Genomic DNA, 18,207 nt, shown 5'->3' on the forward strand with positions numbered 1-18,207 from the left:
AAGTATGGGGGTAGTAGCATCATGCTTTGGGGTGTTTTTCTGCACATGGTAGTGGACGACTGCACCGTATTAAGGAGAGGATGACCAGGACAATGTATTGTGAGAATTTGGGGAATAACCACCTTCCCTCAGTGATACCATTGAAAATTGGTCGTGACTGGGTCTTCCAACATGACAATGGCCCGAAGCAGACAGCTAGAATAACCAAGGAGTGGCTTTGTAAAAAGCATATCAAGGTTCTGGAGGGGCCTAGCCTGTCTCCAGACCCAACCCCAATAGAAAATCTCTGGAGGAAGCTTAAACTCAGTGTTTCTCAGTGACAGTCCAGACACCTGATTTATCTATAGAAGAGCTATGTGGAGCAGTGGTGCAAAATCCCTGCTGCAGTCTGTGCAAACCTGGTAAAAAGTTACAGGAAATGTTTGACATCTGGAATTGTAAACAACGGTTACTGTACCAAATATTGGCATTGATTTTCTCAGGTGTTCAAATACTCATTTGCAGCTGTATAATCCAAATAAATGGTTCAATAAAATAATAAACTGTGATTTTTGGACTTTTTATTTTTTTTAATTTTTTAGATTGTCTTTGTTTTCAGATCCGCCCATCATTTCTACATTGGAGAACTCAGGCAGCATCGCTAGGTGTTCAAATACTTATTTTTCTCACTGTAGATGAACTTATTGGGTGATATTGAGGGCAATAAAGCAAGTAACATTTTTTTTAACATGAAACTATTAAAATCGAATTAAAATGTTGATGAATGATATGTTGTTTAATGTTTTGTAGCTTTGAGGGCTGGCAGTGATGATCACATTTCAATGCAATTCACAGCGATAGACGTCCAATCAATTTGATCATTCCAGACCAAATGATTTAGACATCCATCACCCTCAAGACAGAGTTAACTGTGGACTGTAACATATGGAATTGACATCCCTTGCCACCAACGGGAGGAAATGATTTAAAACTCAAAATTACCAAAATTCAATTCTATTTTTCGGCGAGTCTGTCATTTTTGCTCCCATGTGACTTCCTGTCACACGTGACTAACTGGGTCTGTCCGGCTTTGGAGCTGGCAGAGAGAGGCGAGAAGATGTCTTGACAGTTACGCGAATAGGGTAATGGGCCTCGGTCGCCATGACGACAGTCGTGTGCCAAGGGTGATGTCAGCGCTTTCAGGGAAAAGGCATCCATCTCGATTTCCCCTCATATTTGTCTGACGCTCCTCTACTCCTCTTTCGGCCTTCCGCACTTCCTATTTTCCCAATGGTTGTTCAGTATCATATTTGATTTTTGGCCAAGCACTTTTGATCTTATGTCACCTTTACTGATGAAACACTAGTCTACAAAAGATTCACAACCGCCATGTGGTTAACAATGTTACATTTGTGTTAATAACACACAAGAGGGAGGCCCAGTAGCCTCCGTATTTCCCTCCGGTCACCTCCTCATCCCTTCGCCAGCCGCCACAGGCCTTCCTTCCTTGTTGCGTTGCCATGACGATCTGCCAAGGTGTTGTTTCTGAGTCAGAGCGGGCCACTCATCCACTAGGCTGGATTACGATGAGCTATCAGCGTTTATGAAGGAAAAGTTCACGTCTAATTAACCTTCATCATGTCACGCAGGGGTTATAATTCCATGGAGATTAGCGCTCAGAAAAGCAGGGAGGGTGCGGATTTGTTGTCACAAGTCAAAGAGATAAAAGTGTGCGGTTACGATCTGGTGTAATTACACATCATCCCCCATCATCAATGATGCTTGTGTGCACTTGTTAAGCCTCAGGAATGTAAATTGGCCTGGAAAAGATGGCTGAAATTTAATAACGCAGGCTTTTTTGAGCTTGGAATCCAACATGAAGGGGATCTATGTGTCCGCGTGGAGGGACGCGAGGTGTGAAGGTGCGCGTGATGCGGTCGGCTCGATATGGCGAAGGGATACTAGGCACTCTGAGCGAGTGCTATTTTTGTGGCTGTGTAAACCGTTGCCAGGGAGACGACTGGCAGGGTGCCCGGCAGGAGAAGCCCACCTCCAGACAGTCAGACATCCAGACAGACAGACACACTTATAGGTACAATTGTGTGGGCTTTTAGCTGCTTTTACCCTTGTTCCGGAAGCTTCCATTTAGTTTAATGTGATTTCCGAGTCTCCAAACACCAGACGGGACGAATGGCGTTCCCTTATTTGATTTAAAGTGCCTATTTGCAGTTCAGTGCATCAGGAGTGGCTCTGCGGCTTGGGTGGGTCACCTTTTGACGTTGAGGCCAGGTAATTTTGTAGTGGAACAAAAAGAATGGGGGGGGGGGGGGGGGCATTTATAAATGAACATTTTTGGAACGGAACACCAGCTCTGTATTCGGGAAAATTAAGCATCCCTTCTGTGAAACATGGAAGGAGCACCTTTATGCATGAATTATGATTTATTTATTTTTTTTAAAACACTTCCAGAGAATTTAACTGGCTGGCTGCTGTTGACTGCACTAGACGTCCAATCGATTTAGAATTCACTAGTGATGCACGATAATACATTTTTCAACTGATATCGATAACCGATAAATTCCTGCCCCTTCCACCCGATAACCGATAATGTCACGCCGATAATTCTATTCAAATATGTATGTAAAATTTTAAAGTATTCAAAGATTAAATGTTACTGTGCAAAAATGTAATTTAGTGCTATTTTTTTCCACATCAAATGTGAACAAGTAGTAAATTCCAACATCTAAACAATGGCAATGACATTGTATAATGGTCAGCTTTTGGCAACAATTACTTGGAGAGTAAACAACCAAGTTGCACTAAAATGCCTTTAAAAGTAAGCCATTCCTAACATATATCACATTACTACACTGCAAAAATACCTCCTTAAAACTAGCAGAATTGGACAAAATTGTTGATTGCGCGCATTTGGAGGCTAAATCAAGTATATAATTATCGGATTGCATTATCGGTTGAATTTCGTTTTATCTGCATTATCTGTGTGACGTCATAATTGGCATTATCGGTCGATAATTATCGGTGACCGATATTATCGTGCATCTCTAGAATTCACCCCTCCCATTCAAAATGTATTGGAAGTTTAGTGCCGTAAATGGAACTGAAACACGAGCTTTCAAAGCCAGTTTTGCCGGTTTGCATGAATTGGACATCTTTCTTCATCAGTGACATGCAATGACTTAAATAGTGCAAAACATGATAAGTCAATTAATAATAATAACTTTAGAGTGTTACATATAGCCGTAATGGGTGTGTATTTCTGTTTTTATTCATTTTTATTTCATTAATTTTTATAAACCATGTATTCATTTATAAATTTATCATTTAAAAAATACAATCATGATTAGTAATTTAATAAATATGCACAGTACAGTTTTTTAATGACCAAAAGTAGTTACTTACCAACGTTTGAATAGCTGTCCACTGTTGTAACCACTTTCCCTGAAAGAGTTAATAAGCTAATCACACTGGATCATCTTTTGGACATTGGTGCAATGCCACCATCAAGTGGACAGAAATTACATTACAACCAACTCATTGTTTACATCTTTCAGAAATCCTGCTTTTTGCTGCCTTTTAAACAACACGACATTAATATCCCGATTTCCATATTCCCCCACATGATTTCGATCAATTTTAACATACAAAACACGCTTCATTTCTATTTAAACCGACATCCTGTTCTGTTGTCTTTCTGTAGGCGGGATCTTTTTTTCCAAGTAGCCAATCGCTCACCGCTGGCAATCTCAACGGGCCAATTGGAAGCTTGATCCCGTGTGATTTCTATCCTGCATGCCGTCATTGTGTTTATATTATTCAGGAGGCTGCAGCAAGAGACATGAGCTCATCTCACACACACACGCACATAATTTGATCCACAAGCAGTTTTTCAAACATATTTAAAGGATTTTTTTTCTTCTAATAATTCATGTTTTATTAATATTTTAATGCTTCGGGCTTTCACCGTCATTAAGCCTCCTGGAAAGCACCTAATTGCATTGAAAACTACTTGCACGGCCTCAAGATAACCTCCACTTAATCCAAGCATATATCAATTTATCATGAATAATGCACCAGGATGTGAATAATTGATTCTTTTATTCATGTGAGTTGCATATTATTTTGCTTCCTGCGCTTATAAATTGACAGTCTATTTACGCTCACTCTTAACGTTGCTCTTTTTATGACAACAGCGGACCACTGCACTCTTCAGTAGTAGATTATTGGCTACAACTATAATACATTTTTGGGACAGTGGGACATAAAAGGCACATGATGAATTGCACAGAGAGATTGACCTGATTTAAGTGAGGGTCTAAGAAAATGCTCTCGTTTTTAAAGTGTGTATTTGGCACAGGTTTGTGGTAGGGCAGGACAATCTATTTGATCAATCAGTTGGAATTTACAAGGATTATAGAGTTGTCTAAATGCTTTGATATGTTGTTGCCTTTTTTTGTGCCACAAAATTTGGTACTCATTTCCTTACACAGTTTAGACCTTTCCTTTGCTTTCCCAAATTTAAATTCTACAATGCATTGATTCATCTTTATTACCCCCCCAAAAAATCACTTTTCCCCAAAACAAAGTTTTTTTTGACCAAAAGACCCATTAATTTCCAATGGCGCATTTAATTTAACACATTGAAATGCTTATTCAGTTCACAATGTCTCCCTATAAAACCCTCATTAAAAAAAAATCCATTACACTCTTATTGACTCCCAACTTGGACAAAATACAGTGCCTTGCAAAAGTATTCGGCCCCCTTGAACGTTGCAACCTTTCGCCACATTTCAGGCTTCAAACATAAAGATATAAAATTTTAATTTTTTTGTCAAGAATCAACAACAAGTGGGACACAATCGTGAAGTGGAACAAAATTTATTGGATAATTTAAACTTTTTTTTAACAAATAAAAAACTGAAAAGTGGGGCGTGCAATATTATTCGCCCCCCTTGCGTTAATACTTTGTAGCGCCACCTTTTGCTCCAATTACAGCTGCAAATCGCTTGGGGTATGTTTCTATCAGTTTTGCACATCGAGAGACTGACATTCTTGCCCATTCTTCCTTGCAAAACAGCTCGAGCTCAGTGAGGTTGGATGGAGAGTGTTTGTGAACAGCAGTCTTCAGCTCTTTCCACAGATTCTCTATTGGATTCAGGTCTGGACTTTGACTTGGCCATTCTAACACCTGGATACATTTATTTTTTAATCATTCCATTGTAGATTTGGCTTTATGTTTTGGATCATTGTCCTGTTGGAAGATAAATCTCCATCCCAGTCTCAGGTCTTGTGCAGATACCAACAGGTTTTCTTCCAGAATGTTCCTGTATTTGGCTGCATCCATCTTCCCGTCAATTTTAACCATCTTCCCTGTCCCTGCTGAAGAAAAGCAGGCCCAAACCATGATGCTGCCACCACCATGTTTGACAGTGGGGATGGTGTGTTCAGGGTGATGAGCTGTGTTGCTTTTACGCCGAACATATCGTTTTGCATTGTGGCCAAAAAGTTCAATTTTGGTTTCATCTGACCAGAGCGCCTTCTTCCACATGTTTGGTGTGTCTCCCAGGTGGCTTGTGGCAAACTTTAAAAGAGACTTTTTATGGATATCTTTGAGAAATGGCTTTCTTCTTGCCACTCTTCCATAAAGGCCAGCTTTGTGCAGTGTACGACTGATTGTTGTCCTATGGACAGACTCTCCCACCTCAGCTGTAGATCTCTGCAGTTCATCCAGAGTGATCATGGGCCTCTTGGCTGCATCTCTGATCAGTTTTCTCCTTGTTTGAGAAGAAAGTTTGGAAGGACGGCCAGGTCTTGGTAGATTTGCAGTGGTCTGATGCTCCTTCCATTTCAATATGATGGCTTGCACAGTGCTCCTTGAGATGTTTAAAGCTTGGGAAATCTTTTTGTATCCAAATCCGGCTTTAAACTTCTCCACAACAGTATCTCGGACCTGCCTGGTGTGTTCCTTGGTTTTCATAATGCTCTCTGCACTTTAAACAGAACCCTGAGACTATCACAGAGCAGGTGCATTTATACGGAGACTTGATTACACACAGGTGGATTCTATTTATCATCATCGGTCATTTAGGACAACATTGGATCATTCAGAGATCCTCACTGAACTTCTGGAGTGAGTTTGCTGCACTGAAAGTAAAGGGGCCGAATAATATTGCACGCCCCACTTTTCAGTTTTTTATTTGTTAAAAAAGTTTAAATTATCCAATAAATGTTGTTCCACTTCACGATTGTGTCCCACTTGTTGTTGATTCTTGACAAAAAAATTAAATTTCATATCTTTATGTTTGAAGCCTGAAATGTGGCGAAAGGTTGCAAGATTCAAGGGGGCCGAATACTTTTGCAAGGCACTGTAAATCTCCATTGGCTCTCATTCACATTGAACTAGTACCCACAAAAATGTTCTTTGACCAACTTAAACTATTACAATTTGAAATTCATCTGCTCATCCATCATGACAAAATTTGACCATAGTCATCATTGACATTAAAGCTTTCGCAAACTTAAAGCTAAAATTGCATTTGCAGTTAAAAAACCGAAGGTTTACCACTGAAAAGTGCAAAGAATCTTAGTCCTCTTGTGATGATGTAATCAAAACACGGCCAAAAGTATTTTGAGGTATCAAAGTAATATATAAATGATGAAATGAAGGAAAATAAATTCACTTAATAGCTGCTACACGCTTATTCTGAAGGTGCTTTACGTTGATGTCCCGCCTTACATCAAGTATAGTCCATTTGAACCCGTGTGTGAGTTGTTTGGAGTTTAATCAAGCAAACAGTATACAAATAGTATTTAAAAGCATACATGTGCATTTGCTGCGATTTAGTGTAATACTTGTACAGTGGGGAGAACAAGTGTTTGATACACTGCCAATGGGAAAACCCATTGACAGTGTATCAAATACTTGTTCTCCCCACTGTACGTGGCACGGTCACTTCCTCTTTTTGTCACATTTTTTTCCCTGACTTCCACACTCCCTCTGCCCATCGCTGTTTAATCCGGCTGGGAGCGACTAACGCTCGGCTTCGTCGCCGCAAGAACTCGGCCTACTCGCCTGGCTCTCGCTCCATTCAATTTGTTGCACAAGAAAACACAAGTCTTATTTTAAAGAACAGGAAAGATTGTAATAGCCTTGTAAAGAGGTTTACTCGTTCAGGCTAGAACGGAATAGTTTCTTGTTGTGAACTACAGTTCCACACAAACGTATATTGAGATCTCATTTAGCTTAGCAAATGGATATCCATTTTTCCAGTGTTGATATAGGCTTCTTAGGGCGCTTTCACACTAGCCTGTTTGGTCAGTTTTAAACAGACTTGTGAATGCACCCCAAGAGCGTAGGTTTTGTCTCAACATTGTTAGGGATGACAAGCATAATCTGAATGTACACTTTTTGCAATGGATGGGACATTAATAAGATCAAACAGATTGTGTGAACGGGCAACCTTTTTCCAAAATATCAACCTAATTATTGATATGCTGAATCAAGGGTGCTCATTACTTCGATCACAATCGACCAGTCGATCGTAACGCTGGTGTGGGTAGCTTGCGGCATCCAAAAATATACATACATTTTTTATGTACATAGTAAATTATGATTATGTTGTGTGTATGTTGTGTTGTGTGAGCAACATATGAGGTTATGCAGCACCCGTCTCTCTCTAAGCAGCTTTTTGTTCTTTTTTCTGGTTCTGTAGTTTCCAGCAGAGTTCACTACAATTCTTGCAGTTTAATTAATGTCAACAGTAGAAAATACAAACAAAAGGACACTTCTCTCTAAGCAGCTTCCTACTTGAGTTTTGCAGGTTAGCAAGTTCACACAGTTTAGTTTAATGTTAACTCTGATGCAGGTCGGACTTTCAGTAGCAAAATTAGTGGTGTGTTTCCCACCTCGACAACATTGCCGTCTTTTTAATTACTTACTGTGGCTGCTGCTGGTCGAAAAAAACTTCTTATATCCCTCCTATTCGAAGGGGGCGGAGGAGGCGGCATGTTGTCGACATGTATTTCTGTCGGGGTTGTGTGAAGCCTGAGTTATGCTCCTGCGTTGCGGTGATGGCGAAGCGACTACGGCGTCAGTGAGCATTGGATAGTTCTGCAGCAAGGGGACGCGTAGCTCTGTAATTCACCGCCAAGCCACTAGAGGGGGGTTGGCATTGTATTTGAACGGTTTTGGGGGACGCTTGTTGACCTCCACTAGTTTTCTTCCGGTTACACAATGCCAACGGAGAAAAAAAATAAACAATGCAAGCTGGAATGCTTGAATGTGGATCTCCACGAATTTTTTGCCATTTGGCAATCTTTATAATGTCTTGACGAGACATTGTAGAGGTTGTCGTACTTGCGGACCTCTTTGATGATACTCTCGTCGGCTTGGTCCATTTTTATTGTGTAGCACAACAATGTTTGAAAATGGCGGTTATTTCGCGCCTAAACCTGTAGGTTCACTATCCTCTTCCCCTCACTATCCACTCGCTCTCGCTATATGATTGGCCGAATAGTCGAAATGCTCTCCCGTGAAATGCCTGTTTAAAAATGTTCCCGTTGTTACTTCTTGCGTTCGCTTAAAAGTGCCCATTTAAAAAGGAAAAGCGATGGATGATACTACACACAGAGCGTATTATTAACAAATGTTAAAGTTGTATAATCATATAGCAAGAATAAGGAACGTCACTGACAAGCACAGGCCCCCCGTGAGTGGATAGTGAGGGGAATAGGATAGTGCGCCTACACCGGAAACAGCAGTCTGAGCGGACCAATCACAATCCACTTGCGTCATGTCTCCACTCGTTGACACGACGCAAAGTCAGAAAATTGAGGAGATGCAAATCAGGCTACGGCAAGAGGGGTAAATCGGGTCTGCCTTGGCGGCGCAGGTCTGCCGCAGAAGCATAGCTCAGCCTTGAGTGTAAGCGTGCGTCGGTTTGTAGGAGCTGGGTCGAGTTATCAGCCAATCAAACGTACGTTTGAGGGATGAAAAAGTGGACCCATGTCCTTTGTTACCATGTACTTATGTAAAATAAATGTGCAACAAATTAGCTGTAATGAAAAGAAACTCATCCACATTCTATTGGCTGCAAGCAAAAAAGCATTGACAAGAAAGTGGCTTAAACCTGAACGACCAACAACAGAGGACTGGATTGACGTAGTTCGAGAGATTTTCATGATGGAGAGGATCTCCTACGCACTAAAATTACAACTGGACATGTTTTACTTGATATGGACAAAATGGACAGAATATGTTAAGCCTGTACGAAATGATTTTGGGTAATATATGCTCACACAACATTATAAATTTTTTTTTCATGTAAAAAATATGGCAAAGTAATAGGTTCCCTGATCCTCAGTTTTATTTTTTTTTTTATTTTTTTTATTTTTTTTTTTTTTTTACTTTATTATCTATTTTTACTTTTTATTTTATTATTATTATTTTTTTTTTTTTTTCTTTCTTTGTAAAACCTTAGTTTGGTTCAAAAAAAAAAAGGAAAAGCAGAAGAAAACTGTAAAACAAATTTTTTTTTTTTGTTTCATCTGGTATGTTGAAAGAACAAATGGCTTTTCAATAAAAAACAATAAATGTGAAAAAAGAAAAAGTGGACCGGCACATTCAGAAAGTGACAAGGGCTAAATGTAAATTTGAACAAAATGAAAATTTTTCACTTAATAATGATAGGGTGAATTCTATCCTTACAATATATGGAAAGACGATCCATAACGGAACTCATTATATAATGCATATAAAATCGCTTAAAAGTTGGTGGGGACAATTTGAGCATCCTGAAAAGTTGGTAGTGTTGTGTCACTACCGTCCCTATGCAAACCTACGGCCTTGATGCACCCGGAGCAGAGTGTGCTTTTGCTACTTTTCGTTACAGCGTGGAGCTGTGATGCTCTATGCTGTGACTGTACACGCAGGGCATTCTTGGAAGCGGAAGTACAGCGCAGACGCTATTCAAAATCAACAATGGCAAGACAACAGATGATTAGCCATGGCCAAATGTTTTTGCATTTAATACACAGAATCAGGTTCTAATGTGGCGATGGTGTTTTGCATGCCTTTGCTGAACATACCGTCTGAGAGTGACTAGCCGAGACAGGCGGAGCCTCTCGGGGCAGCCATTTCATGAGTCTCGGTCTCCTGGAAGTGGCGACAATTTGACAGTCCAACAAATCATTAAACTGAGAGTGATTGCGACTGTGTGACTTGGGGTACCACGGGGTTCCCTTTCGTGATTTAATTTTCCCCTATGCATTTTTTTATATACTCCAGTTCACTCAGCATTGAGTCGGGAAGGAGTGACCCCGCCGCTGGCCGAGCAGTGACTTGCTATGCTATGCTACATTACATTTTTTTTTTTTAATGCTACATGCGCAGCATCACGGCTCCACGCTGTGACACTCCACACTTCCTCTTCTATTTGTCTAATTAATGAGTGTGCCTTACGTGATGCTACTCGAAAAGTTCGGTGGGCGCAGTGTAAGTGCTGACTTTTTCAACAACTCATTTGCATTTATATTGCTTCGAGGTAGTTCTTCAACCGGACCCTGGGCCTCTGGTTGTAGTGTGAAAGCGCCCTTAGGTCGTGACGTGTGTCTACGTCCACCAGACAAAATGCTACAATGATGCTAGCGCTCACTGCCGTCAGGAGCGCATCCTCCTATAGGCAGGGGCGGATCTAGAAATAAAATGGAGTGATGAGAGGATGGGCAGGAAATTTTTGATTGGCGTCAAATATTTCACGATGCATACTATGCAATACATTTTCAACTCTTTGATACTTCTCACATTTACCACAATCAGTTCCAATTTACCTAAAGAAATAAAAAATACAAATTCGTTTTTATGTGTTTGACAATTTTGTTGATGAAAATCCGATTTTTTTTGAATAAAGAAAACTTTTTTTTTAACAGAACTGGATATGGAAATGATCATTTTCCATTTTGATCAAATACATTCAATTGTGCATAACTTATTGATATAGTATTGATCCACGTCGACTAATTGTTAAACCCCTCGTGGATCTGCTCGTTAGGGGTGTGCCATCTTAGGCACCCCACGATTTGATTTGATTACGATTCAGGGTGCTACGATTAGATTTTTGAACGATGATCACGGTATTGACGATGATCACGGTTATCGCAATTATCACGATTATCGTACATTACTGATTAATAAAGTAGCCAAACAAATTTATGTCCATTATTTATTTAAAATATCCTTATGATTCAACAGGAACGATGGAAACACGCCCAAACAACAAAAAGCTGCCCTTAACCTGCTTTTTAATTAATTAATTTTTTACATGAAAGTGCCAAAACATTAACCATTTTAAAAGGAGGACTTATTTCTCTCAACGATACAATAAAATCTACACTGGTGGAATGAATTCCACATTTTCTGGATATAAACAAAGTGTTTTTAGAAATAAGACTTCTTTTAACCAATATACTTTGTTTTCACAGTGTTACCTCCTTTGTGTAACTCTTGGAGTGACGGGTGGAAATTACAACTGCTCTTGATCACTTTTAACTTGTAGCGTTTATTGCCGAGCACATAAAAAAGTCCGGCAGCCTCAAACATCGCCATACACACTCATTACAGTGCACGCACTTTCTTCTCTCCCTGGCTGCCCACGTGCACACACGGCTGTCGGCTCCCAGGCAGAACTTGCAACAACAGATATCTGTACTATTTCGCATATTTGTAGTGTTACCGCTGTACTTAATCATGGTTTTACACGTTCTGCATATGAAATATGCTAATATATGCTATTTTAAATATGCTATGAATATGCTAATTAGCTTAGCGCTTGATGCTGACTATTAACATCTCAAAAACAACAACAATAAACGCTAAACAGTACAAGAGGGTTCGTGTACTCACCTCTTATAGACGCACACAGGTCTTAGCAACACACTCGGGACATTTTTCAATTGAAATGCCTTAATACTACTGCTGGACATCTGAAAGACAAGGAGAAACGAACTATCCCTCTTCCCCTCTCGCTCTAAAAAATAACTTGCGCACAAAAGCCCGACCGCCGGGTCACCTTCTGTCCTGCCTGTCTCATACACAAATTTATTTTCCGGTCTTTTAAAAAGGAGTAAATCTCTCTCCCAGTAACCGGGAGCATCCATCATAATGTTGTGCGTGCGTCCGTTTACGGTGTCCGGGGTGCAGACGTGTCTTAAATTTCGTTCCGCTACGAGCGGCTGTCATGAAGTTATGAGGGAAAATCATCCGCATGTAATAATCGATTTATTGGAACTCCTCTACTGCCCGTGCCAATGAGGTTTCATAGTTGGCACCTTTCAAACTAAATTTCTCGAGCTTCTGGGGTTGTAGAACCAATGCCAAGGCAAAGAGCGTAATCGGAGAATAATGAAATAAAATAATAATTTTACAAATGACATTAAAAAAAATTATATGCATGTGTATTTTTCGGCCTTTCAGTTTTGGCCAAGAATGTTGCTTTCGGTACATCCCTAGTAAAAACATTTATTGTATTTGCATATAGCATTTTAAATAGAAAGCGCCATCAAATGAATACAAGATTCTAAAAACAATGAAGTACAAAGTAAATGATGTAAAAATGATTTTTGAAGACAATACGTTTTTTTTTTGTTTTTTTTTTTCCTGTTCATCAGAAGAAACGGGGGGAAAAGCAAAACTGGATTTATAAAAACAATAAAGGGGAAAACTCCTTAACCCTTTATTGCCAAACGTATCACATTTGATACCTCTAAAACAGGGGTCCCCAAACATTTTCCTGTGAGGGCCACATAACCCTTCTCTTCTCTGATGAGGGGCCGGGGTCAGTTTGTAACAGAAAAAGTGTGACGATTGCAGGAGTGCCTAAATGTAAAAATGTATTGTTTTTCAGAAAGCCACAATCAAATAACCCTTTCTGGATTCTTCATGGAACCAAAGTAAATAAAATAAAAATGATATAATATAATATAGTATAATATAATATAATTAGGGCTGTCAAACGATTAAAATTTTTAAGCGAGTTAATCACAGCTTAAAAATTAATCGTAATTAATCGCAATTCAAACATCTCTAAAATATGCCTTATTTTTCTGTAAATTATTGTTGGAATGGAAAGATAAGACACAAGACGGATATATACATTCAACATACTGTACATAAGTACTGTATTTGTTTATTATAACAATAAATCAACAAGATGGCATTAACATTAATATTCTGTCAAAGCAATCCCTGGATAGAAAGACTTGTAGTTCTTAAAAGATAGATTTTAGTACAAATTATAGAAATTTTATGTTAAAACCCCTCTTAATGTTTTCGTTTTAATAAAATTGGTAAAATTTTCAATCAAAAAAATTAACTAGTAGCTCACCATTGTTGATGTCAAGAATTACGCAATGCTCATGGTGCATAAAGTCAGTCGCACCCAAGCGCCAGCAGAGGGAGACAAAAAACACAAGTAACAAGTGAACATGACACTGCTGTCATTTTAATCTGTTTGAGCGTGGCATATGCGTTAATTGCGTCAAATATTTTAACGTGATTAATGAAAAAAATTAATTACCGCCCGTTAACGCGATAACTTTGACAGCCCTTAATATAATATAATATAATATAATATAATATAATATAATATAATATCATATAATATCATATAATATCATATAATATCATATAATATAATCAGGGGTGTACATAATTTTTTTGCCCAGGTTCTCAGAGGAGGACCTGGAGATGTGACTTGGTCCTCATTGAGCTTGAGAGCCGACCCACCTGATGCGATAAATTTATGACAAGCTTTACTTAGAGCCAATTAACTTTGATTAATTATATTAACAGTTAATGCTTGATTAACATCAACTGGCACAACAAAATTGCCATTACTTTGAAGTGAAATGTAAAGAAATAAAACATAAAAGCACCAATTCAAAATAAAGGGCATTATGCGGCTCCCACATTAACTCCAAGCCTTTTTAAAAGTGGGATGTCCTCCTCATAAGACCTCATTGAACGTGCATGTTTAGCTTTGTTAAATGCGAGCAAAAACACGTTTGTCAGTGCATGTCGCTGTTCATTACCTTTATTCCGCCCTATTCCACCACATGTCCATAGGGCGAGTGGGGTCCTGTTTGACATCGATAGTTTGCTTAATTGCCACATGCTCTCTGTTTTTTTCGTGCTTTTCAAAGTTTGGATGGCTGAAATTCTTTGACCCTACATAAAATGCGTTGCTCTAATCGGCGACATTGGGATTCTCACGGCACATTTTGTACCGCATTTCCGTGCGAGCATCATTCGCTTCAGCCATGGTACCTCCTATAGCCACTTTTCAGCAAAAGTCCTATTTTTCGGTAGCTCCGGTGACGTCTCTGTCGTCTGTCTGTCTTTTGACGGGGGTGGGGGAACACGGAAGTAATTACTCAGTGTGGCCTGCCTCATCGACATTTTGAGAAGTTATTTTCTCGTGTCCGCCGCAAATAGAGTGGTCAGCCATCGGTGCGCAAAAGCGTATGGAAGCCGTTGAGGGCCAGCGCGTTTGTCTACGTCCAGTACGCATGTGCGGACCACTTATGTACACCCCTGAATATAATATAATATAATATAATATAATATCATGTAATATAATATAATATAATAATACTGTATTAATTAAATAGATAATAACCAAATAACCATTGCTCAGTTCTTCACAGTAAAAAGCCAGGACATAAATAACTCTATTGAAAAAAAAAAAAAAAAAAAAAAAATTTTTTTTTTTTTTTTTTTTTTTTTTTGTTCAGGGGGCCGGACCAAATGTGGCTGCGCTCCGGCCCGCGGGCCGTAGTTTGGGGACCCCTGCTCTAAAATGTCATGATTTTGCGACTAATTCAGAATTTTGACATTTTTGGGAAAAAAATAAATAAATAAAGATGGATGCAAGTCACCACATGCCTCTGCAGGTTCCATGAGAAAAACAGGATTTAGCAAGGGTTATATATATTAGAGCGCTGATTACACATATTCATTTTGACTTTTCTTTTTACAAATTTGCAAAAAAGGTTTCATTAGGACCTTATTTTTCAAATTTTGGGATTCTCTGATAATTGCTTCATGTTGCAGGTATTTAAGGGTTAAGTCTGTTATTTCAAAGAAAAAAATCTTTTATTTTAAGCCATGTAGCTGTGCTGTGCAGTGCAGGAGAAGCATGCAATTGAAGTGCGCCTTCATGTTGAAGTACTCTAATTTGACCTTGGGGATGAATATTTCTCGTCCGCTATCATAATGAGAATCATGACACTCCTCTGCCAGAAATACATCCTCCATTGTACTGTATTCACACTCCTTAAGTGTCAGATGTTACCAAGCAGAGGTTCCTCTTAATCTCCCCTCCCTTCGAATCCCCCCAGCCTCTCCCATTCTTTCCTCCACCTCCCTCTCTCTTTCTCAACCTCTTCTCCAACGCCGTTCCCATCCCGCCCATACGTCCCGTCGAGACGCGGTGGAGCGGATGGCTCGTGTCGAGCTCAGGTGCTTCCGGGGGGCTCTGGAAACCAGTCCGCAACCCCCCTCTTTAGCAGTGGATGCAGCTTGAGCTTCTCTGTGGACGTGAGGTCCCCATTGGGGATGTTTTTACAAGAGGATAATTCCACCTGGAGGTGATTTTTTTTTCTTTTGGGAAGGGATGAAGGACAGTTTTGAGCTGGATCTCCAGGGGAACATCCTGACTCCAAGCACAAAAGCTAATTGACAACCAGGAGGAGGTGTGACATCCACCTCCGAACTAAAAGGGGAGATAATCAGGAGCGGGAGGAGAAGATCCCCTCCCTCGTAGCGCCGCTGTTCTCGCCCACCTGTGTGGATTAAGCAGAAAACGGCATGGCGCACGCCGCCTCACAGCTGAAGAAGAAGGCGGACGAGAACCTTGTGGCGGCTGAGGAAGAGCGGGAGAAGGAGCGCAAGCGGGCCAGGAAGCGGGCACGAGGCGACGTCAAGAAAAAGGTAGAAATGGAGGGCTGTTAAATTGGAAGGCTTGATGGGAGACTTGAAAGAGGACAGGATGGTAAATTTAGGTAGTTGTGTGCTATTAATATTTCAGTATGCGTATTGTCCTCATTTTTAATGCAACAAATTATATAAATGCAATGTAATGAGGCTCTATTGTTATGTCTGCCTGTTTCTGATTGGTGGCTGTCATCCCCAAATGATAGACTTTGGATGCTGAAGGTGTGTGTTTGTGTGCACGCAAGTCTGCACTCTAGCTGTAAGCAGTCACGCCCTGCGGTTGGCCGCGTGTGGGTCGTTAGTGTGTGTTTTCTGCCTGAATGCGCACACGAGCGCCACGTCAAAGTTACAAGGTGGTCAATTCATGTGGATGGGCAGTAAACAATAGTCGTTTGCCTGAGCGTCAACATTTCAAATGAGTTATTATTGTATACTGTGTGTTATCTTGCTTTTCTATTAAAGTGTGGCACCACCCCTGACATGCCACCTTTTCAAAGGGGACATTTTGGCTGGTGCGCTCTCCTGTTCTTCTATTTGTGGTATTATTCCACCTATTTTCAGGGGACATTTGGCATTTGACATTTTGGGTTGGAAAATGTTAGCATAATGGATGGAATGTGTGTTTCTGAGGCACCATCCTGGACATCCCAGCTTTTATAGAGAGGACAATTGGCAGGTAGTCGGGCGAGACGGCTGGCTAAGTGGTTGTCTGGTTTTGGCCAGCCCCAGGTTATTCATCTGTCAGCAGCTATCTATATCACTGTGATCTTTTTAACTTGAAGGTCAAAAATGAATCTTGATTCCTTAGCTAAAAACTGCAATAACTTTCAGGGTTTCCCCAAGGACTTTTTGAAGCTGTGGTGGTGGTGGGCTACATCGGAGTCAGACAGTCCCAAGATTTCGTGCCGCGGCGAAATTGCTTCATATCATGACAAATGAGATTTTTTTTTTTTTCCCTAGAACAACATGTACATAAAATGCGTAGTTGATTGCATCTACTTATATCTCATAGTCCTATTTTTTTCTTTATTACCGTAATACGTACTACGTTACCACAACAATAATAGTCCGTCTGTTACCGGACCCTCGTCTGTTGACAACTTAAATCTTTTCTTGATACTTCAAAATACTCTGAATTTACATCGAGTGATATCAGCAACGAACAAATGGTATGCTAGTACGCGAAGATTCGGGTCAAACACGCCATAAAGAACTTGTTATGTCAATGTCAATATTAAGGTCGGTTTCACAGGCTTAAACCAGAATTACATTCTTTAACTTGAAATACATTTCTATGGATTTTTCTCCGAATTTCCAACTCCGCAACGACGTAGTCAGGCACAAGCTTGCAACAGGAGAACCGATGTAATTTTCAAAATAAAGTGTGTAAAGGAACAATTTTTTTTTTTACGTGCTATGTCGGACAACTTCTGGCAAATAGTGCATAAATAATAAGCTCTATGTATTAATTTAGATGTTGTACTGCCCAAAACTGTGCATTTCCATGTGCACTGCCCGACAACCAGCTAACACCGAATGTACTTCAATAAACCACAACGCTTGGTCTTTTCTTGCCTTTATGTGAAGTCACTCGTTTTTATATTGTGAAACTATAGCACAGAAACATGCACATATTCAATACTCAATACACTACAAACTGTGCAACACACTTAAATACACAACTATTATGTAGAAATCACAACTTGCTTGATCTCATGCTAGCCTTAAGCTAAGGCTGGCTTCTATAATACAATAACAAAACCTGAGACGTTTTGGACATATGACTTTTCTCCACAAAGGTATGCATATATTGCGCATCATTAGGTTCCTGTAAACGTAAAATACTTACATATATTTCCGAGGTGGAATCGTAGCAGAAAGCACTCATGAGTGTCAATGTGACCGACAGGCACAGCACTAAGTAAATGACTGGTCAGCCAAAATGTGTCACAAAATAGATGCAGTGAATTATTTTGACCAACAGGTGGCAGCAACACACTGCAGATGGTTAGCTGGTTTCCCACACTGGCACAAATAGCCAACACAGACGTATTGTTAAATTATACAAATTATAAATGAGACTGTATCTTTAACCTGGGGGGAAAAAATCCAATTTGCAAAGCGTGGCGGCTTTTATTTTGATGGGGCGGTGCGCCACAATCTTTTATGTGTAGGGGAACCCTGACTGTGTATTTTGTCTTACAAAAGTCATACTTTTAACA

The 18,207-nt window shown here is 39.9% G+C and overlaps 1 protein-coding gene across 10 annotated transcripts in view; it reads left to right on the forward strand.

Moving 5' to 3' along the window:
• Positions 1–15,383: 15,383 nt before the first annotated feature.
• Positions 15,384–18,207, forward strand: part of LOC130909316 (ankyrin-3-like) — a 127,200-nt gene continuing 124,376 nt past the window's right edge. For 3 of the 10 annotated variants that reach the window (XM_057825607.1, XM_057825609.1, XM_057825610.1), the window contains exon 1: positions 15,385–15,982. In XM_057825607.1, coding sequence (XP_057681590.1) covers positions 15,860–15,982 — 123 coding nt within the window. In that variant the 5' untranslated portion in view covers positions 15,385–15,859. Of the gene's footprint in view, positions 15,983–18,207 lie in introns of all 10 variants that reach the window. The other 7 variants (XM_057825612.1, XM_057825608.1, XM_057825615.1 and 4 more) reach the window with 4 other exon arrangements.

This window comes from Corythoichthys intestinalis, chromosome 21 (assembly GCF_030265065.1).
Source record: "Corythoichthys intestinalis isolate RoL2023-P3 chromosome 21, ASM3026506v1, whole genome shotgun sequence".
NCBI classification, from domain to species: domain Eukaryota; kingdom Metazoa; phylum Chordata; class Actinopteri; order Syngnathiformes; family Syngnathidae; genus Corythoichthys; species Corythoichthys intestinalis.